This window comes from Antennarius striatus, chromosome 9, assembly GCF_040054535.1.
Source record: "Antennarius striatus isolate MH-2024 chromosome 9, ASM4005453v1, whole genome shotgun sequence".
NCBI lineage: Eukaryota > Metazoa > Chordata > Actinopteri > Lophiiformes > Antennariidae > Antennarius > Antennarius striatus.
Genome location: NC_090784.1, coordinates 8,656,305 through 8,681,427, shown reverse-complemented (window position 1 = coordinate 8,681,427; position 25,123 = coordinate 8,656,305). Strand labels below are relative to the sequence as shown.

The following is a 25,123-nucleotide window of genomic DNA, read 5'->3' as shown; positions in this document are numbered from 1 at the left end:
GTAGGGTTTTCCTGCATTCTGGTGCATTCTGAGGGCAAAATCTTCTGTTTAGTTTACCTACAAAAATACACTAAATTCAATTGTTCAAGCTTAACTATCTTTATTTCTGTCCTACTTTATGAAGGTATAAATGTGAGATTCAACAATTGAAAACTTGCATTCACTATGTGAAGATACAGTCATACAAAATATTACTCAATGTTACCAGCACATACTCTACCATCAGGTGATGTGGCCGCTTAAGGTTCCTTCTTCATTTGCAAGCAAATTGGACCAACTGGCAAACTCCTTTATTAGGAAGTGGCTTGGGCTGCCAAGATGCCTCTCAGAAGTGGGCATTTTCGGTCAGAGCGCACTCCATCTGCCGCTGCACTCCATCAGCCTGGGATATAAGAAGGAGAAGGCCCGGCTGGTGTTGGAGTTGAGGGAATCCTACGACCACCTGGTCAGGGCAGCGGGAACCAAAGTTCGAACAGGAAGGAGGTGGAGAGCAGAGGAAGAGGTCGACCAGGCAATCTGCAGGCTAAAGCATCACGAGGTGGTCGGCAGGATCCAAGTGGGTCGAGCAGGTCTTGGTTGGAGCGAGACCCCCCTCTTCTGGTCCAAGGCCTCCAAGCGGGAGAGAAAAGCTATGGTGGTGACGGAGGTGGCAAGGTCTGAGCGGGAACGCTATACCATCAAAGTGGTGTCCCAGAGCAGACAAGGAGGCTGGACAACATGGGAAGGTGTCATGGACAGGGCTATGTCCTGGCCCGACCTGTGGAAGACCCCTCAAGCTAGGCTCAGCTTCCTGATCCGAGCAACCTACAACACGCTACCTTGCCCCCAAAATCTCCACTTGTGGTTCGGCACTGAAGAGATCTGCCGCCTCTGTAACACCATCAATGCTAGTCTGTGGCATATCCTCTCGGGATGCAAGACGGCGCTGTCCCAAGGCCGCTATAGATGGCGCCACGACACTATCCTGAAGAAGCTGGCAGAGGTTGCTGAGTCATGCAGACGGGAAGCGAACAGCCGGCCAGCTACCCCAGCAAGACACACCATTCAGTTTGCAAGGGCTGGCAAGAACATCAATGCCCCCCGCCCATCAAACATGGGAAGGCTTCTCTCACCTGGCAGCGAGTGGGGTATGAGAGTCGACCTCGGAAGGCAGATGCAGTTCCCCAGGGAGATCCCCGAAACATCATTGCGGCCTGACATGGTGCTGTGGTCTGCGGTCAGCAAGGCGGTCCTCTTGGTGGAGCTCACTGTCCTGTGGGAGGAGGGTCTAGAGGCTGCATACGAGAGGAAAAGGACAAAGTATTCAGACCTGGCAGCTGAGTGCAGGGAGGTGGGCTGCAATGCCACAATCTGCCCAGTTGAGGTGGGGTGCAGGGGCTTTGTGGGCTCTTCAACCTCTCGCCTGCTCAGAGATCTGGGGTGCACAGGAGCTGGCCACCGGAGAGCGTTAAGGGAACTGGCGGAGGAGGCAGCGAAGGGCAGCTTCTGGCTGTGGCTCTGGAGGAAGGATAGGAGCTGGGGACCGAGTAACACCTAGGGCATCAGTGGGGTTGGCAGGGAGAATTCCCAGCCATCGCTCCGCCACCGGGAGATGTCCTGGGGTTAAAGGAGCAAAACATCAATGACCGGTGGTCCCCAGCTGATGACCCAGTTAGGTCCAAGGTATTCAGGGTGCACAAGCATTCCAAAGGCGCCGAAGGAGAACAGACAGAAATGCCTGGCAGGAATATCACCAATCCTGTACTTCAAATGTACTTGTAAGTTTTACTTTGACTAGAAGACATTTTAACTTTGACTTAGAAACTTTGATTTTAATGAATTTGATTCTTGGTATTACTTAATGTTTACTTGTAAGTTTTACTTGGACTAGAACACATTTTAACTTCGACCACCACCACCACCAACACCATTGGAATGCCATAGTTTAGTTTTTTTAATTTGATAGCATGATTTTTCATTTCAATTTCAGAAGGCATGAAAAATAGCAAGCGAGGTGAATACACATTTACATGCATCACTGGTTATTCCTGCCGGTCATAGGGATCAAAAGTCTAAGACTACAAAAAAGCATTGATAATATCTTTCATTTACCTTCTGATCGGTCTGTCACCACTCCTACCCCCTCTCAGCATTCACCATTTGTTGTTCAATTAGAATTTTAAAACTCAAACTCTACTATATAACACTGGATTCTTAATTTCTTTCAATCGATTGTCCTCGCCATGTCGTACACCAATTGGCGGGTTTAGCTTGTAAAAATAGAATCTTTTTGTTTTTCATTGGATGAGAGGAGGCCATGACCCGAGTGCATAGTTAATGATCGGGAGTGTTTGGGTCACTTTGGCTATTTCCGTTGGCATGCGCCGACGGAAATGGCAGCGCTAGCGAGAGAAAAAGTTTGTTATCGCTCGGGGATTTTCGTGAGTCCAAAAATGTTGTAAGTTTTAGCCTTTTTTTCCCCTAAAAATAAGAAGGCCACTGTGGCTACACTGGCTAAACACCTTGTAGCCAATCTGGAATGTACACGCCTATGGCGACATGGCGAATGGCTAGAGCAAGCCCAGTGTTTGAGTAGTAAAGCTATAGGCATTTAGTAGCATTGCTTGAAATTTTCTCCTTTCATATCTTTATAGGTTCATACTAAACAAATAATGAGTGGATGATGATAGTAATAGATAATGCCTTTAAATTTTAAATGCTTCACGGCTGCTCATTATAATACACCACAAAAAAAGACTACAGCCATGACAGGAATTAAGGATATGTTTGCATTACATAACTATACAGCTACATAACAAAACAATTTGTATTTGTTTCATACTTAATTGTAGGATTAACTGGTGTTCCAAATAATCATTCATCTTAGTTTCTCAGAAAAATGTAACTCCAGGGTAACGATTTACATTTCATCTTCAGGGGATGGTTTGGTTCAGAGAGTGTGGTTGTCTGGTTGTCCAGTTTTATTATGTTATTGTATTGTTATTGGGCACATATTGTCTTTGAGCAGATCTTATCCGACATGGCTCAAGTGGCTGCAGTGAAGGTTCTAATGATTTGTAGTCTTGCCTGGTTTTATGCATCATACACTTAGTTTTCACCAACAATGCATGTAAAAACGATCAGTGGATAGTACTTTAAGTATCATAGCATTTCACATCAGATTCAATGTCTGATAACATAAAAATATGTCCCTGTTCAGCAGTGCATTTGTCACATGCTGTTCATGCATCTGTGCGTCTTGGCCGTAAGGCAGGAGAGGAAATATGTTCTTTGTTTAGCAGACAAACTCAATATGGTATTTCCTGGATAGCAGATGCTCTATGACTGCATTATAATGTGTAATGGTTTTATTTTCAAAGATTTCCACAGCAGACCTCTATGTGTCAGTGGAAGCCAGAGAAATTGTTTTTCACAAAATAGCTAGCTCAGTTTTTAGATCCCGCTTCAAGAGGTGATGTATTGTAATTGTCAGTGTTTGTGTCTTCGTCCATCCATTCGTTCCTTAGTCCACCAAATATCTTCGTAAATGTTGCAGATAGAAAGATGACATAAAAAGCAAAGGGGATGAAAATGAGATGACCTTGAGAAAACTAGGTCATGATCAAATTTCAACTTTTGTACAGTAAGGAACAGGATAAGATAGAAAGACGAGGGAGAAAGCCAGTGTGGGTAAGACCATAGATCATGTTAACACACAAACACTGACAATTACAATACATCACTGCTTTGAAGCGGGATGTAAATATATTTCTTTGTCTTTAACATATTGTTTGAACCCAGTTAAGTCTACAGGTGCTGGTTCAGTTCACATAGTAGTAATGCAGAGTTGTCAGGAAACTGTTATCTTGCAAACACGAGCTGCGTGGTAGCAAAAGCTAATCATGGTTTACAATTCAGATGTGCAGATGTAGCAAAGAAAAAGCAAACTGAAAATTTCTGCATTGCATTCACAACTCTTATTTTAGTTGAGTGCAGTCAAAGCCCCAGATGATTTATTTTCACAAAAATACCTGCTGCTCCAATTTTTCCCAAGTCTGCACCCTTGTTTTCTTTTAAAAGATTAAATTCAAGGAGTTCAAAGAGACAATTGTGGAGTGTAACCAGCCTTCTGTGGAGTAAAGCAGACATGCCTCACAAATTTCATTTCAGTACCTTGTGTATGTCTTTTACCACGTCCACTTGCTCAGAGAATAAACCTTCGCAAAGTTTTCAAGGTGGTAATTAACATAAATGAACTCTGTGTGTGGTGACTGATTTTAGTTATCATTCCCAAATGGCATTTAATGATGTATTACAGCTGGACAAGAGTTAATATATCCAATCTAACGGCTACCCGTAGCAGATTTTATTCTAGATTTTGTTGTTTTTTTCTACCCCAAGTGTAAGTATGACTTCTGCTGGATCTGTCTGGAGGAGTGGAAAAAGCACAGCTCATCAACTGGAGGCTATTATCGCTGCACTCGCTACGAGGTCATCCAGCAGGTGGAGGAGCAGTCAAAGGAGATGACTGAAGAGGTACACACACAAATGTGCAGACTGAAGTCAGGCAGCAGCAGTGTCAGTGGGTTTGATTATCATTACTGAATAAAATCCCCTGTAGTTTCATTCTCACCTTTTTATCTAATGAGATTAAACAAAAAAAGTGGACTGGCTTGAGCTGATCATTCAAAATGTGTTCCAGTCCAGCTCCCTATCAACACATAACATCTTTGAAATGTCATGTCATGGAGGAATGTGACAGGAGTGACAGGCACGATGGCAGCAGCTGGTGCTGATGGTCATGATGTGTGAAGGTAGAGGAAATATGCTGAAGGCAGTAGAGCTTGGGCTGTTTAATATTAATTGTAGCCAATATTTTGTTAAGAGTACCCCTCAACTTTTCTATAACACTGTCAGCCCTATAATGGACAGCTAAATAACCGAATACAAATATTGACGCATCAGAATCAGAGATATATTACCCATAATGTAAATTAACCGTAGTTTGGTTAGAGATTATAGTTCATTATCTTATTAGCTGGTGATGAAGCCTTTAGCAGGACTGGCCTTGAGAAGTCTTCACATCAACAGTTGGCAACAATGTCAATTTATCCCTCAACCCAACCAATGCTGATTCCAGGAAGCATTACGTAACTCTCTGAATCCACAAAGTAATGTAACAAATGCTTAATAAAATGTTGGGTTTGCCACCAGAAGCATTTAGCTATAGTAACTTCCCATTATAGCCATAGCAGTGGTTTTATACAGCTGATAAACATGCTCTGTCCCACTTTCTAATGAATGAAATTTTGTTATATTAATTGGGGATCAGCTTGGATTAGAATCACTTAAACTCACCTATCCTAGTATTGGTCTATCCATAACACATAATTGTTCATAATTTGCAGATTTAATTCATTCACTGCCTGTTGTTTTCAGAGCAAAGAGCCCCACACTGTAATAATAGTTAACCAGGTTCAACATCTACATTTTTGACAAAAAGGGGATGATGATTCTATGTTTTTCTGTCGCAGGTTTAATGAATCTAATGAGCTCTGCGGCAGCTTTATAGGTTGCAGGGGTTCCAGTGAAGGAGATGTGATTCTGTCATCTCCATGATCCCAATCGTATTTTTTCATGACCGCAATACCCTTCTCCCTGAACTACTAGATACTCAGCACAAGTGTGATTTGCATGAATTTTTCTGATTTTCAGCAACATTTCAATATTGTCTCACTCATCTCCTCATCTTCCTCTCATATAATATATGCCAGTGTTTCATCCAAAAACAACACTGCTGCCTGCTACAGGGGATGAGCTCATCACTACACTAGTGATCATTTCACTAGTGATGAGCTACACTAAACAAATCTCCAATCTTTCATGACATTAACTATGTACTGCAGCCTTCTATTCAAACCTATATACAAACAGTGCCTCTTTCTGTCCAGAGTAACTGGAAAGCTCCCAAATCTATGCAGATAACATCAATAAAATGGAAATCATAGAAATACACACTTTCTCAAGCTTGTCTAGACACTTTTCTTGATTTTTGGAGCTATCCACAATCAATTTTGCCTACCTTCACCAAAGGTTAAACAAATACGCCCTCAGCCTTCACCAGTGTTCCTCCCAATCACTCGTACTGACTTCTCCTGTGGCACTACTCACTCAATTTGACTGCTGTCGGCCAAAGCTCCTACACTTTGCTCTGTGAGGGGGAACAACCTACTTAGGAGTTTATTGTTTGTGACTGGTGTCTCATCATGGTTTTTCAGGCCGAGAAGAAGCACAAGAGCTTTCAGGAACTCGACCGGTTTATGCACTACTACACACGCTTCAAGAACCACGAGCACAGCTATCAGGTAAACACACCTGACTTCAGTCATGGGCACCACAAGAGGAAACTGATGGCTTAGTGTAAAACTACCACATAGCTGGGTGGTAAGATGCACGGATGCAAAATACTATAAAAGTGTAGAGTGTAAAATGTTTCAGTCTCATCTGTGATACAACTGAGATTTCAAAAAGTAATGTTCACAAATTTATGTTTGTGAATGTGTGTTTCTTCAGAATTCTTACACAAGTGCACAAAATGGAGGGAAATCATTGCGTGCTTAAAACACATGATAAACATTCCATAGGTAAAAAGGCTAATTAAATTAAACCAGCATTATGGTTGGATTTGAAAGGGGATGAGGGTCTCTCTCCTTTGAAAGCGTGTGGCTTTTGAATTAAGGATGCAACTGCATGGCCTCAGGAACACTATGATGTTGACAAATTTAAATTGTGACCTCTGGCAACAAGAGTTAGAGGAGGTTATGTCATATAAGAATTTGTATGTAAGCAGATTAACTCAAAACTTTTTTTTTAAAAGTGATTTTCAATGACATTTGCTTTTCCTCTTTGGGCGGGGAATTGGGGAGATTGAAGACTTTGAAGCATATTTAGAAAATGGTATGGCTGCACAAGTTTTTTACTTCACCTTTTTAATTTTAGCCTTAGCAGAAGTAAAAACTTTCCCTCTGGTTCACAGACATTCTCCTGTTTTTGTACATTTTATATGGTGTCCTAATATAATTTTAATCAGGGTTATTGTTCTGTCACCTTGGTTAATTCTGGCATTTACTTCATTGTTTGGGCAGTCATTTTCAGCCAGACATCTTTACTTTACAGTAAATCTTAACAGCTTCTGTCTTCCTGACAATAGCTGGAGCAGCGTTTGTTAAAAACAGCCAAAGAGAAGATGGAGCAGCTCAGTCGAGCCCTGAGTGAAAGTGAGTGTGCAGATTACCATAATTGTCAGTCTTTATTACACAATCAGACACATCTTAATTTCTTCCTCCATTATTAGGCTTTTGGAATTGGGCAGTAGGGAGAAAAACACAAAGGTTTTTAATAATATAATAACAACAGTGAAAGGTCTGATTTTGTAAATATTCAACAGTCACGTAAGATAGGAGAAAGCTTTCTGAATAAGCTCTGTCTCCTTCTAAACAGGCAATGCAGCCAACTTACTTTATCTAAATGTTGTTCTGATACACAACACTGAGTTTGAATTTTAGTAGATTCTAATAGTGGCAGTACTAATAGAGATCAGAATGCCAGCTGACTGAGTAATGGAAATGGCTGGAACTTAATGTTTATGAGTCTGGCTCTGTCAGACTGTCATCCTGCACAAAAAAAGTTGCAGACATGTCTAACTCTCCAAAATTCAAGTTGGCTGTGATGGACTGTATTATATTTTCTTTCTTGTGGTTTTACCACAGAAGTAACCTTTGAGGCAAATACTGTTAAAATTCACTGGTTCACACAGATTCTTCAGTAATTTATGTGGAAATAACTTTGTGGAAAAAAAAGATATCCATTTAACTCTTTCTCTCTTGGAGGACAAGGAGGCCCACCTGACACTACCTTCATTGAAGATGCGGTTCTCGAACTACTAAAAACTCGCCGCATCCTCAAGTGCTCTTATCCTTATGGGTTCTTTTTGGAGCCAAAGAGCACAAAGAAAGAGATATATGAACTCATGCAGGTATCATTCCTACTTATTGAGAAAGAGGTTCTAGTTTTACATAGTTAATGATCACCAGTCAGCACTTTTTTTGTCCCCAGACGGATTTGGAGATGGTGACTGAAGACCTGGCACAAAAGGTCAACCGACCTTATCTTCGGACGCCGCGTCACAAGATTATCCGTGCGGCTTGTCTGGTGCAGCAGAAGAGGCAGGAATTTCTGGCCTCAGTAGCCAGGGGAGTGGCCCCCAACGATTCTCCTGAGGCCCCCAGGCGCAGGTAGCATACTGACTTGTATGAGTGTAGTCTTTAAACTAAGAATGCAGTTTAACAGAAGTGCAGTTTGAAATGGTAATAAGTAAGTAATTAGTGATAAAATGTCACCAGTTAATCACAGTCTTACACTGATGAAGTCTCGCTGTCACTTCCTAACTTGCAGTTTTGCCGGTGGAACGTGGGACTGGGAATACTTGGGCTTTGCATCACCAGAGGTAACAGTGAGCTTTCATTAATTTTCAAGCATGGCGTCTAAGTTAAAATGTCAGCTGTGCTATTTGAGCCTTGTGCTTAAGTAAAATATGCCTGTGTCTGTGGAGGCTGTAAGTCAGTCTGATATTCAATTTGACTCAAATCTGTAGTTTTATTTTTGGAATCTCACATTTCTGAAATCGTTCTGAACAGATTACAGTAATCGTTTCTAGTTCTGTCTGTCTGTCATTTATTTATCGTTTCTTCTATCTACCATAGAAGAACAGAATATAAAATTAAATATATTGCCATAAAACTTTAATGGCACTTCAACTTTGTAAAGCGATTGAAAACAATCAATGATTTTCATTTGATTTGAGCACTCTAGAATAGAAGTCAAACATCAGTAGTACAGTGCGCCCTCGTTCCAGGAACCACACACGATTAATGAATTCCACGATAGAGCCACAAACTATTTATCTTATTATTTATGGTAATTTAAATGTTTATGATTCTCCCCATACTGATATTAAACCACCTTCTATCTATTTTACCTTTTACCACACTCTTATCGACTGTTTAAAGCACTTTTGTGTCTCACGTAAGTCCGAGAATCATGGAACATAGTGCACTTCCGGATGCCGTCATCCAATTGAATGCGCGTATGGTATTACGTGACTGCCCACCAAAAATCCGCGATGAGGTGAAGTCGCGAGTGTTGATACGCAAATGCATGAGGGCGCACTGTATACTCTAAAACCAAGTGTTTAAAATACGATTTAATACCGGCAGGCGTTTGTATTATACATTTGATAATAATACCACAGCAGGACGCAGCCAAGTTAATGAAAACAGCATTTTTGTCACCACTCTCGCTGACAGTCACACCAGTGTTTGAGGTTGACGGTGCTTATTAATGGCTGTGTATGAATAAGTTCACTGTGATTGATCAAACTGAAAATTACTTGATCTGAATTAATGCTGTTACCTCCCTGTGACATTTAATCAGGTTTAATCCACTGCAGTAACTTAAACCACGATCATTATATGATTGGACTATCTATCCCTTTAGTACATACAGTACAAAGCCAGTATGTTGGTGAGACTCTTTTTGATGTTAGTTTTACTTTGGCTGTTTAACAGCGCTTACAAACCATGATGACCCAAAGATCACCACATTATTCAGCACACTGGAGCAAGCCAGATGGTTCAGTGGTCCCCAGTGCACCCAGTTTGAATGATTTAAAGCACAGATCCTGGCAAACACCTTACCAGGTTGTGCCTGATCATTGCACATTAGTAACAGGTGCTTGTAGTTAACTTTTACGGTCATTAAACTGTCGACAACATAATGTTGGATTATTGATCGCCATCCTCTTTTTGCACGTGTTGATGCATGCAGTCAGCAGTGGTGTTAAGTCAAAAGTCGCAGTAGCTCTAAGTTTACTTTGTGATTTAGTCAGCAGCTGTTTTGGAATTCACAGGTTTTGCATTTAAAACTCAAAGTCTAACAGCTGCATCACTCTTTTGACTTTCAGTGTTACGTTCGTTTAAGTCATATTCAAATCTTGGGTCAATGCTAAACCTCCTGAGTTTTTTGAAATTCTTCCAACAGCATATTTCCACACTGAAAGTAAAACAAATAACATTTCTCAATAGTTAGGCAGAGCATTGTTTCCACCATACTTTATTTGCCATCATTCACTGACATTGAAATATTTCCACTCAACTGATTGCTTTTCTTCCACTAGTCTGCAGAAATTAACCTAAATATTACCATAAAGTGAAGTTGAATGAGGTGGGATTACAGTAATTTTAAGAATACACAAACCTGACCAACATCTCGTCCACAAGCCTGTTTAGGCACATCACAAATAAACCATACAAGCCACAAGAAAAGATTTCATTAAGTGAGAGCTACAAAGATATGGCCTCTTTTCAAAAGAATTAATTATCATTGTAATACTCAGATGAGAAGCTCATCTCACCCCTCTTCCCCTTTTTCTTCCATCTGAATTTAAATCTCAAACCTGCAGTTCTGTTGTTGACAACATTTTATTTCGAGTTTGTATATCAGTATTAATGATTAATTAATGTCGTGAAAGAGGATATGAAGGTAGTTGGTGTGAGAGAAGAGGATGCAGAAGACAGGGTTAGATGGAGGCAACTGATTTGCTGTGATGACCCCTGAAGGGAAAAGCCAAAAGGAGAAGAAGATATCAGTATTAATGAAGTTCAGCGAGAATGTTGTCACCAGATGATAACATGGACCCATTCTGTAGGCTTACATGTTTGTCCCATAATTAAATGTCTTTCTCACAGCTGCAGATGGTCTGCTCCATCATTCTTTCAATGTCTGCAGATCACTTCATCGTATGCTATTTTGAGAATGAAAGCACGAAAGGCAGACTTTGGGTGTTGAGCTTGTAATTACATGAATGGCCATCAGTGACTTTGGCAAATGCATGAGATGATTGAATGGTAAATGAATTTTGAATTTTGCAGACATTTATGAGCACATTGAATGCATTTAACATTTCTCATGTTGTTCTGCAGCCACTGCATGAAGTAACGATTTTGTTAATGCTGTTTTACAAAGTAGACATTTGTATTCAGTTTAAAGTCAAACTAAGATGTGATTCTCATATGCGGTATTGTTCCAAATTTGAGACGCGATGAACACGACCTGTAGTACAACTCTCATTTTCCAATGCCATCATGTCATTGAAGTAACCTTTCCGTATATGTCTGTCATCAGGGCTCAAAATTGCGCCCATTTTGGTCGCATATGCGCCCAAATTTTTTATCAGTGCGACTATTAAATATATTTGGTGCAACTAGGGAAAAAAATCTGGCGCGCCTTTTTTTGTGAGACCGTGCTCCTGTGGTCCTGCCAGGAAACAATGAGAGCGCAACTGCGGCTGCTCTCCTGGGCGGGGAGAGAGGCGCGGAACGGAGATGGACGGAGCGGTCTCTATCGCTCCGTCACTGCCTTGCTTTTGGGTAGGTGCTCCCAAAGTCTTTGCTGGTGCTACTAACTTCTAAATTTGGGAGCACCAGTGCTACCAAGAAAAAAAGTTAATTTTCGAGCCCTGGTCATTGATATCACTCTTAAAATTCATAGACAGAATCATCAGAAATTCTGATATTTATGGATTTGCAAACATGTATGTATAAATAATAGTTTTTATGTTCTTTCATAATGTTTGTTAAAATTTTATTCATTGTTGATTGCTGTGGGTGTTTTTTATAAATTGTGTTTTTGTCATTGTTTTTAGGAGTACGCAGAGTTCCAATACAGACGGAGACATAGGCAGCGGAGGCGGGGCGATATGTCTAGTCTCCGTAGCAACACACCTGACCCTGATGACCCCAGCGACACCACTTCAGGTACTGCAGTGAACCTGAAAAAGTATAAGACCCACTCCTGATTTCTTTTTTCCACACGAGGACAAAATTGTTGGTACCCCTTGGTTACTGAAAGAACACCCACAATAGTCACTGAAATAACTTGCAAGTGACATTGTTTTTGAGTTGTGGTTCAACAAAATGATGGTACCTCAGAAATGATTGAAAGTAATTTGACCATCAGGAGATGCTAAACTCATGCGTGTCCTCTTATTAGCATCAGAAGTGTCTTCAATCTCAGTCAGTCTGCCAGTTTGAAGGGTGACACGTGGTCACTGTGCTTTTTGGTGACAGTGTGTACCACCCTGAATATGGACCACAGAAAGCAGGGAAGAGAATTGTTACCCAAGATTAGATAGAATATTATGGAAAGCTGTGTTAAAAGTAAAGGTTATACCATCTCCAAGCAGCTTGATGTTCCTGTGAATACAGTTGTACATATTATTCACAAGTTTAAGTCCCACGGGACCTAACCTACCTGGATGTGACTGCAAGATGAAAAGTGATGACAAATTGAATAGCTGGATAATATGTACATTTAAAAGGTAACCAAAGATCCCAGAATAACCTCCAAAGAAATTAAAGGTAAACTCTAAGGTTAAGGTTGATCAGTGTCAGATCACACCATCCGTTTACATCAGTCTACCCCAGGGCAGCTGTAGTCTACCATCACCAATTATGAATTAGGAATGAATGAATCATGGAACCACTGTGAACCACTTTGAGTATCTAGAAAAGCGGCATAAAAATCCAATCAATTATCCATCGTTATTTGAGTTGACTTCAAAGGAGACGGCCAAGGAGGACACCACTGTTGAATGTAAATCGTAAACGAAGCAGGACTGGAATTTCCCACAATGTATATTGCCAAGCCAAAAAGCTTCTGGGAGAATGTTCTTTACGACAGATGAGACAAAACTGGAACTTGGTGGCAAGGCACATCAGCTCTGTGCTCACTGTCTGTGAATGTTTTCATTCATCACGGTCATGCTGATCCAAAAGTGTTCCAATCAATGCACTGGGTTTGTAGAAAGTTCTTTGAAGACGTTTCACCTCGCATCCAAGGGGCTTCTTCAGGTCTGGTGGTGGTTGGTGTTGCTTCAGCTTCTAACCTCTGTAATGTGTGGTGAGTGCTGTTAATATTCAACAATCCAGCTGCCCCAAAAATGATTGTTAGGAGTATCAGTGGTGGTCCTCAAATGAATAATTTCACTCTGTATTCCAAAGGTCATCATTAACATGTACTACTTCACATGAGTCAATCTGCTGAGTAGTTTTTTTTGGGAAGTTTTGAAATGACCTGATTGTGAATAGCCAAAAAATGATCACACTCACACACATACACACACACGCGCGCGCACACACACACACACACACACACACACACACACACACACACCTAACTACATTGATCCAGTAATTACATCCCGCTTCAAAGCGGTGATGTACTGTAATTGTCGGTGTTAGTCCGTGCGTTCCTCCGTTCTTTCGTTAGTCCACCAAATATCTTCGCAACTGTTGCAGATAGAAAGATGAAACAAAAAACACATTACTTGGGCAGCAAAGGAGATGAAAATGAAATGATGACCTTGACCTTGAGAAAACTAGGTAATTAATGAAGATTTTCCTTCAGCATGAGCACGAGTATTGACGAGTTTTACTCATATCATGCTCGTACTTGTCGAAAATGCTTTATCCGTACCGGATGTACTCGTCAGAAACGAGTACCCGGGTCAACCCTAATTCACATATTGAATATCTGGGGGAAATGCTGAAGGAACATACTCTATCAGGTTGATGTTACTGCATTGTGTGACAGGGTACTGTGCTATCCATTCAATTCAGTCTAATGAAAGTACTTTTTACTGAGTGTGTGGGGTTTTTTTTGTATTTCTTTCTTAAAGACACTCAGGATGTTGGAGGTGGACATAGACAAGATCCTCTCATGGTGAGTGTTCGCACTCTCAGCCTATTTTCATTTTCCAAAAATATAGTTTAACGTTAACTGTTAACTTCATAATTGTATTGTCTTTACTGTAGCTGTTTTTGCATAACCCGGTTGTTGTTGTTTTTTCAGTTGATTAATGGATAAATGATGTCACCTTTAGCATAATTTTTCCAAATGTGTTTTTTTTTATCTTGTAAAATTTACATATTAAATTAATAAATAAAAAAACTCAGATGTTCCACGTTGTTTAGAAACAATCAATGAGCCTCATCTGTCAACAGGTGGTATTTTTGTAAGCCATTTCTTTATGTTCGTGTTTCGTGTTTTTAGTCAACACCACAATACATCCAGACATGGAACCCCCCCCCCCCAAATGTTGGCAACAGACAAGTTTGAACACGCACTAAGATAATTTCAGCCCCAAAACCTCAACTAATTGTTTTGTTTACCAGATTTAAGTTGAGCTGAGCAGAAGCTGTCCTGAGGCAGTCCACTGCCCTGGTGGGGTGACCGATTTGCATGACAGAACGATTGCAGGCCTCCAGTAGAATTTCCTCTAGCTTCATTCTGTCCGGGAATCATCTTTTGGGTTATGTCACATGTGTTTATGTTCTACCTCCCCAATGAAGAAGATTAAGTAATCTCATCTAGTGTCAATGACTGGTGCTGTTTCATTTTGTCCCGTCGTGTTCACGAGACAATGAATTGTCAACAAACACTTTCTGTTATCATTCTTGTTCAATGAAATTAAAACCGTTTTTTTTTTAATAATTGAACCAGTTGAGAGGTACAGTCTCAATTATAGCAGAGACTCTACATGTCATTCCTAGATTCAGTTAATCACTAATGCTGCATTCATACAAACTGCAATGAAAAGTTAAACAGAAATAGGCTGAAGTAGGCATTCATTTTCAGCTTTCACAACTAAACAAGGCAGCAATTGCATCTTTTTTGTCCATGAATGACATTCATTTTGAGGATGCATACGCTGTTATTTTAAGTATTTGTTCACAAAAAAAAAATGGCAGGTGTGAAACCGTTGGTGTGCCGTACCTTGATGGTATTGGATTAGCTTGCTAACAGTTATACAGGATGTTACTCACATGTATTCTGTATTTCCCTCTAGGGACTTGGGTCTTTGGATGACGATGACCCTAACATTCTGCTCGCCATTCAGCTATCACTCCAGGACTCAGGGATGGCAGGGAGTGGGTCAGGCCACGCTGTCCCTCCCAGTGAAACCTCACTTGGGGCTATCGGCACCTCCCTGCCTTCCAGGCTTGAACAGAGCACTCCAGTTGTTGAGGTTCTCCCCAGAGCTTCCCTAAGTAGCTCAGAACTGGTGGATCTGGGAGAAAACTTGTCTAGACTTGGTAACATCAACATTGGCAGCCAGCACTCTCCTGCCGCTGGTGTCCCCAAATCTACACAGCACTGTGACGGTCATCACCAGGCCTACAAGGCTTCTGTGCCAATACCAGTAGCTCCAGGCAGCAGCAGCCTATCGACCAGCCTCTTCTCCTCTAGTGACATGATAGATTCACCCGCGTGTGGCCATCATGATCCGTCCTCGTCCTCTTCATTAGCAGCAAATGCTAACCTTCTCGGCAATATCATGGCTTGGTTCCATGACATGAATCCTCAAGACATCACCCTGGTCCCCTCAAGCACATCTGACACTGAGTCAAAAGACGGCACACTTCATGCATGCGGGGTTAGTTGCCCACAGGAGACTGAAAAAGGTGGGGGGGTTGTGCCTGATGAATGGAAACCTGTGATGTCAGATTTGAGTTTCTGCTCTCAGAGACTGAGTCACATGGAAGATAAGGAATGCACCATCACTGAAAGGCCGACACAGTTAAAATTAGTTGGGCTGGACCCAATGTCACTACCTTACATGGCCTCCCTTGATGCAAGTGGAGACCATGGCGAGCGTAAAGGCTCCAAGGTCTGTCATGTCGACACACCGCAGTGTGACTCCATATCTGACCAGCTGCCCAGCACCAGCTCGTCAGAGTGGGAGGACCAAGTACACTTGGTTTGAAGTGATAAGATGAGAAGGAGCTTAAAACACTATAGATTTCAAATTGAATATGGTTGAACATATGTGTACTAGATACTAGTATGCAGAAAGAAATAGATTTATTAGAACATGAGGAATAATTGATTTAAAGTCTTAGCTTAGTCTAGCACCGTAAACAACCCCAAACAACCGGTTTTCCTGCAAAGAAAGCAGTAACTGACGGTGAATTACATGTAACAGTAATTTTCAAGGAAAATTTTTCCTAAAACAACTCTGCTCATAGAAATATGAAAAACTTTTTCTTCTGAAATCATTTCACAGAGAGACTTTAATGTAGTTCAGTGTTTTTTTCCCAGCTGAAGTAAATATCTGATGTATGTGTCTTAATCAGGTGTATGAAGGGTTTTCCAACTGTATATATGAGCAGAAGATTATTTTGTGCTCCAGTATTCAGTCTGAGGTACTGGCTGGGAGTAGGTTAACTTCTGTCCAAATCTGCCTACTTTATAGGTGCCAAACACTAACTAGCAAAAGCACAATTTGCTGTCACCAAGTGGATTCTTCAAAGCAAATTTTGCCTCAGACTCAGCTAAACTTAAATGTGAACGTCTTGAGCCATATATTTAGTATTTCAGATACTGGCTGAGTGATATTTTCAAATCTAAAATCTGTAGTGTGTTGTGTAGCGCTATAGTTTATGTGAAACATTCAGATGTTAAGTTGGTGGCCTGCTGAAAAGCCTTTCAAAACCGAACTGAGTAAACTACATTTATTAATTTCAAAGCCTCAATCCTCACTTTTAAAGGGGAACATCATCTTATTTTGAGTACTTACGAACCCAGAGGAGCTGCTTGGTGTCATTCAGATCACTGTACTCTGAATTCCATTGTGGCTTGCTTAAATTAACGTTTAAGTATAGCAGCAGAATGTGGAGCGTGAAAAGTAGACAGTTGGCAGTCTTGTTTATACACTGCAGGAAAGACCAGTGAAAGAGATAGACACGTAATCTCATTCAGACTTTGGTGAATTAAATAATCAAGCCCCAGTCGCTGTGTTAGTGTAAGCAAAGCATTCTTAGAGCTCCAAACATGTCCCAGACTGCAGGGTAAATACATGGAGAATCAATGAATGTGTGTTGCATCCCAAACATACGGGGAGTCCATGTCTGTGAAAAGGTTTTCTATACAGTTAGAGATACAGTGCCTTTATGTCAATCACGGTTATTGAATTATTTTTTCACACATTTGAGTGCTAATTTTTCCACGGTATTTACAGTGTAAACAAACCACTTATTACCTGTTATTGCTGTCATCGACCTTATAGCGTGCAAACAAGAACTCTTGATTTTGTTTTTTATCAGTTTTGTAGCATGAAGCTTTTTGTTGGATCTAGCAACAGTGTGTAAAAAGATGATACTGATATTTTGATTTGGGTTAATCAGAAGTAGTTAGTTTCAAATATTTTCCCCAAATATTTATTTCTCTCTTTTTTTTGTGCAGAGGGGTTTCTTGCTCTGACTGGTTAAGCAGTTTCGTAGAAACTAAAATCACTGTATTGACTTAGGAATGAATTGACCTACTGTATGTGTATCATTTACCTTAACGGAAGATACTAAATGGAGGAAAGTTGCAATATAAAGTAGGTATTTACTGTATTTGAAATACATCTGATCAGTTAAATAAAATTTATTTTAGTAACCTTTATGAAATCACATTAATCAGTGTTTTACCTTTCAACTTAATCATATTTCAGACTAAAATCTGAAATTAGCTTTTGTTTCTCGCATATAGAACCACAATAAACCTGAAGAATACTGAGTGCCATATGCTTGATGGAACTTGTGTATCATATGTGGGCTAAACAGGAGATAACATGCTGCCCTTGTGTATCAATATGGTGTGCATGAAAAGGTTAGATAAAATGAAATTTGTACTTCCTTTGAATTTATTTTAACAATAACATAACAGCATTTTGTAACTCATTTTGTTATTGTATAGCAACTAATCCTTGAAATGCTTTTTGCACTTTCATAGTCTATACTTGATACATTCCCTCTTTATATGAAAATGTTTGATGTGTGATGCCAATAAACCATGTGTTGGGTTTTAATGTGTGAGTTCTCTGTTGTGATCAAACATTTATTAGAGGACACTTCAAATCAACCGCCTGATTTTATGGGAGTGCTAATGTCGACCCATGTCGTTTATTACAATCTAGCTTTGAAAAATAAAGTACAAGACAGGTGATACAATTAGGTCTTCTAAGAGCAAGTTAAGTTGCAACACATTACATTAATTATAGGTAGTAAATCCAGTTTCCAGTAAATCCAGTATTGTGTTGGAAGAGTTTCAGTGTTGACTTTGGGGCACATGGAAGTTCCGTGTTAGCGACACAGTCCAATTAACTGCAGCAGAAGGAGGAACAGGGTGACAATGTCCAAGTAGAGGTTGAGAGCAGCAAAAATGTATTCCTCTGGAGAAACTTCATGCTTCCTGTGTTTTCCACCCAAGATAAGCTGGGTATCAAACACCAAATACTGCAGAGAGGCAGAGATAGGATGTTAAACCCACAGATGTGTGAAGGCGGCATGTTCATGTGATGAAAGAGGCAGAAAGACAGTAAGGAGAGCTGATCTGCAGAGGAAATGCAGAGGAACAGAGAATTTAAAACATGCAGCCAGAGTTGTGCGGCTGAAACGTTGTGACTTGCTACTGACAGTCTGTGCAGCCAAGTTGTTCCACCAGGTGACGTGATGGGTCACAATATTTGCTGTTAAGCCAAAGGCAAGCAGAGAGGTGATTGGGAAAGTGAAGCTTCCTGCTGTTAAGAGGTGCATAATTGAAATTAAAGGGCACAAAGACATTAGAGTTTCTCTTTTAACACTAACTACTGTGACAAACACCGGAGAGAGGCTGCCCAGTCCTGGGTCTTGACATTAAGCTTCCCTTAGCGATTGTTTCTTTCATTTTAAAAGGTCGTTTTTAGTGTGTTATCGATTCGAAATGTATCGCAGAAAACCATGTTCTGTCATTAAAGTTTCAGTGTACTTACTAAAGAAAACAGGAGGGTTCCCAGGCAGGCATAGGCAATGTAAAGATACTGTTGAAAGAATCGGACATAGAATATTAACAGACTCATTATTTACCATGCTCTTTTGTGATCGTTCCTTCCACAAGTGGTTGCAGGATTTTCCCCAAATAGCATTTAACTATCTAAAAGAAGACGGTGTCAGATCTTGGAACGATGCACCTGCAGCTACAATAACTCAGCCTCAGGCTTTAAAATAGTAGCTGAAAAACTGAGCACGCTCTCATCCCTTTTTCAATTCTTGTTACTCTGTATGGTAAACACGATAGCAGGAGCACACAGAACACTCAAAGGCAGCAGGGTTGTTTTTTTTCCCCCCTGCTTAAGGCTAAAATGCTAACAGCTGTCAGAGTAAATACTGTTGCATATTCAAGTGAATACCATCTGAAACCTGCAACTCCTGAAAGCTCTGAATGGGCATGCTCAGTGGTCAGGTCAGTCCCACTACATCCTAGAGACAAAAACTATGAGGGTGTATGCGCTGCCTGTTAGTAACTGCACACCACAGCATTTCACACCCAACATGTTCATACTTCACACAATTGTCACCATGGCGACTTCATCTACCTGTGATCGAAGAATCACGGCAAGCAGTCCAAAGGACAAGAGGGTCCAGCCAAACACCCACAGGCTCCCACTCAGTAGAGTGAAGTCCCACTAAATAAGGGGATGGAAGAGAGAGAGGGAGAGAAACTGATGAGCATTTGAGAACATTTACACTCGTCAGTGCCATAAAGCCAGGGCACACAAGGTCGTCTGCATTGCAGGTGCATTGGGAGGTGCTGCAGATCATTAAATGATTGAGTCGTTCAAGTTCAACTCACACACACAAGCACACACACACACAGAGTTCTGGATCTAATGATACTGGATAATTAATCAACAAACTGCAACACAGGCACAGAGGAGGGAAGGAGATGTGGCCTTTTAGCCTGCCTGCCCTTTTAGGCAGACACAAAAAAAATTGCAGTTGCTACAGGAGAATTACTAACACTGATCGACTCAGGAGCGATGCGCTAAATCTCCAAGGCAGTCTGTATGAGATTTATATCACGAAGACAAAGACAAAAAAAGCTGAGCATACAACATAAAACTGAAGAGCAAGAGAGATGCTGATGTCTGAGAGATGAATGAAGTGTCATGAAAAATATAAACCAAAAACCAGAAAGCTACCTTCACACTGCGGCTGAAAGTGACACAGTTCTGACTTTTTTTGGGTCTCCTTTAATCTGATCCTTTTGTCTCAACTGCTCACATTAATCTTTGTATTCAAGATGGATTTGACATCACTATGAACAGATATGAACCATGACTTGGCATTGTCAACAAACAGAGTGCTGAGTAACAGAGAAAGAACTCGTGGGGCACATCATTATCAGAATTAACAAAATAGTGGTGCAGAACAAAAATACATCTGACCAATTTTGCCTGCGGTGATTGTAGTCTAGGTGTTCTCCCATCAATACACAGGTTCTTTCAACATAAAGCGTCTGTGTTTGTTTCACAGATTAATGAGTGAAGAGCATTTATGTTCTGAGGGTAACCATTAGACACCTGCTTGCTAGTTTAGCCAATCAGAGTTGTAGTAATATCTCATATAATGCAACAAGTGACAAAATAAATTTCAATCCACAGGGAATCTGACTGCACTTTTGGCCTACCTCATTTTTTTTCTACCGTCTGTATGATTAGTTTTACTATGAATAATATGAGCATTTCATTAGCATGCTGAACTAGTAGTGATTCTCAGAAAGGTCCCGATGATAGTGTACATTAGCTCTAACTAAGAAACACTTTCAAATTCTGAATACCAATAAGCTACTTTATATAAGCAAGATACATCACTGAGAGATAGTGTCTCAAGTCCGTGAAAGGATGTACTGAGGCTAGAACATGTATTCATCCCTTTCAAATATTAATCTCACATGATTAGAGAGCTCCTGATGAAAAGAAAGAGACAAAAGGAAGAGGATAAAAGGCTAAGGGTCATTCATGAACTCAGCATGTATGGTATGAGAATCATACAGCAAAAAGGAAGACCTGAGGTTTACTTCTTTCCCACCATCTGACAAATTGAATCAACTGATAGATATATGTGCTGATCTTTACAAACATTTTAGCGAGCAGCAGTTTTAAAGTTATGCCGCAACAGAAAGCCATCAGCTCAGTTTACCACTTTTCCTTTGACTGCACTGCAAACACAGCTCTGTGTCTGGACATTTAGCAGCGACTGAATAGGAAAGTCACAGCAGCTTATGAAATTTCACTTTTGGATGCACAGAAAACTGAGTTCAGAGTGTGTGACAGATCTTACCTTTGACTGCATAGCAAAAAGAGTCAAAGCGAAAGAAACCAGTGCAGTTGCCCCAACAGCCCACAAAACTGCCTCAGCATTAAAGTTCCTGCAGACAGAATTATCAAACATATGAGCAGCAGAGGGAGGTGCACCACACAGCATCATGTGTAGCCAGTCAGCAGGCAAGGTGTGGGCTTAAAAAAGGAGGGTTGTGTTGTCTCCTAAAGTGAAACATGACTTTATTATAAGGAATTTCTCTCTTTCATTTAATAGTCTGTATTTTGTGTCTAAATTGCAGTAGATAGCAGGGACCCGCATTGGATGAGCAATTTCATAATCTGATCACTGCTTGAATTTCATACATATTACAATATAGCTTCAACTACGGTAAGATCTTATGGATGTGATCATTTAAACACATTATTGATAGTCAACTTTTAAATGAAGCCTTCTCCTGCTACAGAGGCAGCTTAAAAAATGTATCTGATTTATTTCCAGACGAAAACTCCTTTTTAATTTACTGAACCGGCAATGATAGCATCTTATCAGGATTGATGGCTTCATTGCAGGTCTCCAACACTCCAATCAGATGTGGATCGAATGCAGTTATTATTGTGTAAATGAGTCGGTATCGGGTGGGGATTCATCCTGGGAAGCAAACACTCACACTGTCACAGACCCCAGCATCAGGCCCTCTACTACAGTCTGAGACAGAGGGAGAGACAAATGAAAAGTAAATAAATGACCGAAAACCTGTGAAATAAAGCAGGTGAGGTGGAGGTTCAATTTGATGCCTGACTGGCACTGCGTCTACTCACAAACAGGCCCAGGGCGATGAAATTGAGGGGGACTCGACGGCGGAGGTTGTCACAGCAGGACAAGACCAAGATGAGCACCACTGCTGCCCCTCTATTTGATAAAGAATACAGAAAGTGTCATAAATAGCAAATAAACAGAGGGGAAATGGGGAAAACATCATTCAGTTCAATGCATTTGAATTCACTAAATGCATTATTTATCCACACTATCGCTGCCAGGTTGTTGGATTGACATTCAGACTGGGGTGACAACTGGTGATTTACTTCCTTGCATTTTCAAGAGATTTGTTGAACTCACCACCAGGAGCTCTGAATGTGGTCAAACCGGTTGAAAGATGAACAGTTCACAGCATCTAGACAGTAAGTCCAGAAAGGAAGATAAGACACTAAATGTTTTTTAAAGCTTACATCATGGCATAAGAGAACCAGTAGTTGTCCCACGTCCATTCCCTCAGAGTTTCCCTGTTGTTTGGAGAAAAAGGTAGAAAGAGTGAAGAGAGTGTTTTAATAGAGGAGACAAAATCAGCAGAATGATTTTATTAAATATTAACAGAGGACAAGGCATCACAAATGTGGGAGCTGCACACAACCTGTGAACAGAAAATACTCCGGCAATGTTCTATCACATCCATTATGCAAAACACATTAGGCTTTCAAAATACAGGATGAAAAAAATGTTACATGTGATAGGTTCCATTTAATTTCTACCATTGTGTCTTACTTGACACAATTATGAAAATTCAGCAGAGGTTGGCTCGCTCACAATTTTTGTGTGGACAGATATGATCCTTGTGCCTTAGTGTGATATTCCTCACTGACAGGCTACTCTATAATGCACAACTGGATCGGTTCATGACACAGCTGTCTTTTTTGGAAAGCGATTCGTTGTGTGAAGGAGCCTCACCAGTACAGAAAAGCACAGATGATCCCAACAGTCACCAGCAGCTGAATCATCAAGGTTAAGTACACCTTCCTTATGAAAGCTGTTGAGAAAGCATAACACAAGAAAATACAGACAGAAGAATGTTGAGGCAGCAACCCCTTTAAATGCAGTAGGCAGGCAGCAGCAGACTCATTAATGCTGCATAAAATTTTAATTGTCTCTTTCACATCTTTCTCTAATTTTAAAAGATTTCTGTTGTGTAGGAAGTAAAGCAGGGAAATTCAAGCCTCTATTATTTTCTACACTGCCAGCTCCTCATCCTTCTAGGCCTCACCTCTTCGTATGACCGCGTCACTGAAGCCGCACTCCTCTAAGCCGACAGAGTAGTTCGGTGGCGCTTGACCGTACTGCTGGCTTCCTTCAGCCGCTGTCATTTGTCCAGGGACGAATGGGTTATTATAGGTGCCTGGTGGAGAGACCACCGCGATGTCCCCTTTCCCCATCTGGTTCATCCAAGACAACACAGGTAATTCAAGCACAAAATTCAAATTCTGAACAAAACAGAACAATTTATGAGCATTTTTTTTTGTTGAAAGGGTGTTAAAAGAAAACCTATCACCTATTTTCAGCAGATCATATACAGTACAGCATCCAGTCATTGCAGACGGTGTTTTAAGATTGCTTTGATGTTTAAAGGGTATTGCACTAGTTTGACTAATATAAATTGTCATTAATTCCAAGATATACATACAAGAAAAAAAACAACCCTCTTCCCTACTTTGACTTGAGAAAACAACATAATAGGATACCGTCACTCCAAACCTGATTTGCATAAGGGTTGTGTACATAGTCCTGAGGATTGTACGGAGGGGGGTTAGGTCCATAACCACCATTGCTGCTGCTTTGACTCTGGTCCATTACACAAAAACTTGTCCGGTCTTTTGAGGCACCAAAACAGAGGAGAAAAGTCACAACCACAGGTTAAGTTGAGGTCAAATTTTTCCTTTTGAGCAGCATCAGCACTTTAATCAGTGATGTTATTATGGCAAAGGGGGTAATGTCACTGTGGAACAAATAGATGGGCAATTAGAGAATGATGCATTAAACAAACAACAACAGCCATTCATGACTAACATCAACAATTATGGCCGTAAGCCCCCATCAACTACAACTGCATGTATATTTAATGGCTAAATAGGTTGTGGTTAGTTGATCTCAGAGGAAATTCAGTGGTAATCAAAAGAGACAACCAGGCAGTAAACCCAGAGATTGTGTTTTACATATAGTGGAGGCATGAGAGTAAGAAAATCCCTTTAAAGCAGAGAGTCATTATGAAACAAATGAGCGTACACCAATTCTTTATGATGTAGAACTGCAGTAAAGAAATGCATCCGACTAGTTAGTTGACACGGTATACACAATTAAAGCAACATCCATCCCACATAGAGATTAATAAATAACAGTAGACTCATGAGTCATTACTAAGAACTCATGGCATTAATAAATCATAATGTATCACTAACAACCCACTAACAAATAATGACCTATGGTTCCTACTCAACTGAGTTTGCCCCGCTTCAAGGTAGTGAAATATAATAATAAGTATAATATATAATGTTACAATGTAGTATAATATAATTGTTAATTTATTCAGATATTTAAATGACGCTACATTTCTGTTCACTTACATCGCAACACTGGCACTTATATCACTCCCAAGAACATACAAATGAAACATTGGCAAAAGTATCTTGTGTTTGTCAAATCTTCAACACATGTCTGGTCGATTGATTTACTGAGTTGTATTCGTATAAACTAGTTAATTCAACTTTTAATCCATTCTACTGTTTTACCTGTTCGTCACTGCCAGGAATAGACTGCTCTGCTGCACCGCTGCTCTTCTTCTGTTACTACTCAGGGCAAAGTCTACTTCCTATCAGCTGGTTTCCACGGACAAAAGGACTTTGACTCAGAGGAGTCAGGATGCATCCTTCTTCCCTAGTTCATAGGGATTTTTTTAAAAAAAAGTTGAAATAAAGTTATATCATTAAACCACAATGAAGTAAATGACATCTTTGGATTTTTCTGTTGCCACTGCTTATTCAGATTAGGAACAATAAATGCGCTCAAAAAACACTGAAAAAAAATCCTTGTAATTATTATCATTAGTATGCAGTGTATCAGAAGAAGTCTTTCTG

General features: G+C 40.4%; 2 protein-coding genes across 4 annotated transcripts in view; one reads left to right on the top strand and one right to left on the bottom strand.

The window, feature by feature from the left end:
• LOC137601018 (ankyrin repeat and IBR domain-containing protein 1-like) overlaps positions 1-15,870 on the top strand; it is a 41,686-nt gene extending 25,816 nt beyond the window's left edge. For all 3 annotated transcript variants that reach the window (XM_068322998.1, XM_068322999.1, XM_068323000.1), the window contains exons 12-20: positions 4,381-4,515; positions 6,258-6,344; positions 7,190-7,256; positions 7,869-8,014; positions 8,095-8,273; positions 8,434-8,485; positions 11,741-11,852; positions 13,775-13,818; positions 14,945-15,870. In XM_068322998.1, coding sequence (XP_068179099.1) covers positions 4,381-4,515; positions 6,258-6,344; positions 7,190-7,256; positions 7,869-8,014; positions 8,095-8,273; positions 8,434-8,485; positions 11,741-11,852; positions 13,775-13,818; positions 14,945-15,862 — 1,740 coding nt within the window. In that variant the 3' untranslated portion in view covers positions 15,863-15,870. The remainder of the gene's footprint in view (positions 1-4,380; positions 4,516-6,257; positions 6,345-7,189; positions 7,257-7,868; positions 8,015-8,094; positions 8,274-8,433; positions 8,486-11,740; positions 11,853-13,774; positions 13,819-14,944) is intronic.
• Positions 15,871-18,217: 2,347 nt separating this feature from the next.
• zgc:110410 (uncharacterized protein LOC553618 homolog) lies at positions 18,218-24,876 on the bottom strand. Its single transcript, XM_068323003.1, has 11 exons — positions 24,779-24,876; positions 23,748-23,863; positions 23,260-23,428; positions 22,947-23,025; positions 22,451-22,504; positions 22,043-22,133; positions 21,892-21,929; positions 21,243-21,330; positions 19,496-19,585; positions 18,893-18,940; positions 18,218-18,377 (listed from the first exon to the last, which is right to left on the bottom strand). The coding sequence occupies exons 2-11, from the start codon at positions 23,841-23,843 to the stop codon at positions 18,225-18,227; spliced, it is 906 nt and encodes a 301-aa protein (XP_068179104.1). The 5' UTR covers positions 23,844-23,863; positions 24,779-24,876; the 3' UTR covers positions 18,218-18,224.
• Between the last annotated feature and the right edge of the window lie 247 nt (positions 24,877-25,123).

Bases quoted from the DNA above. Each gene is read 5' to 3' on its own strand.
- zgc:110410 (XM_068323003.1), bottom strand. From the start codon at position 23,843: ATGGACCAGAGTCAAAGCAGCAGCAATGGTGGTTATGGACCTAACCCC. The intron at 21,331-21,891 runs GTGAGTGTTTGC...TTCTGTCTGCAG, and splicing joins ATGCTGGGGTCTGTGACAGT to GAACTTTAATGCTGAGGCAG. The intron at 18,941-19,495 runs GTAGATGAAGTC...TTCTTTCAACAG, and splicing joins CCGTGATTCTTCGATCACAG to TATCTTTACATTGCCTATGC.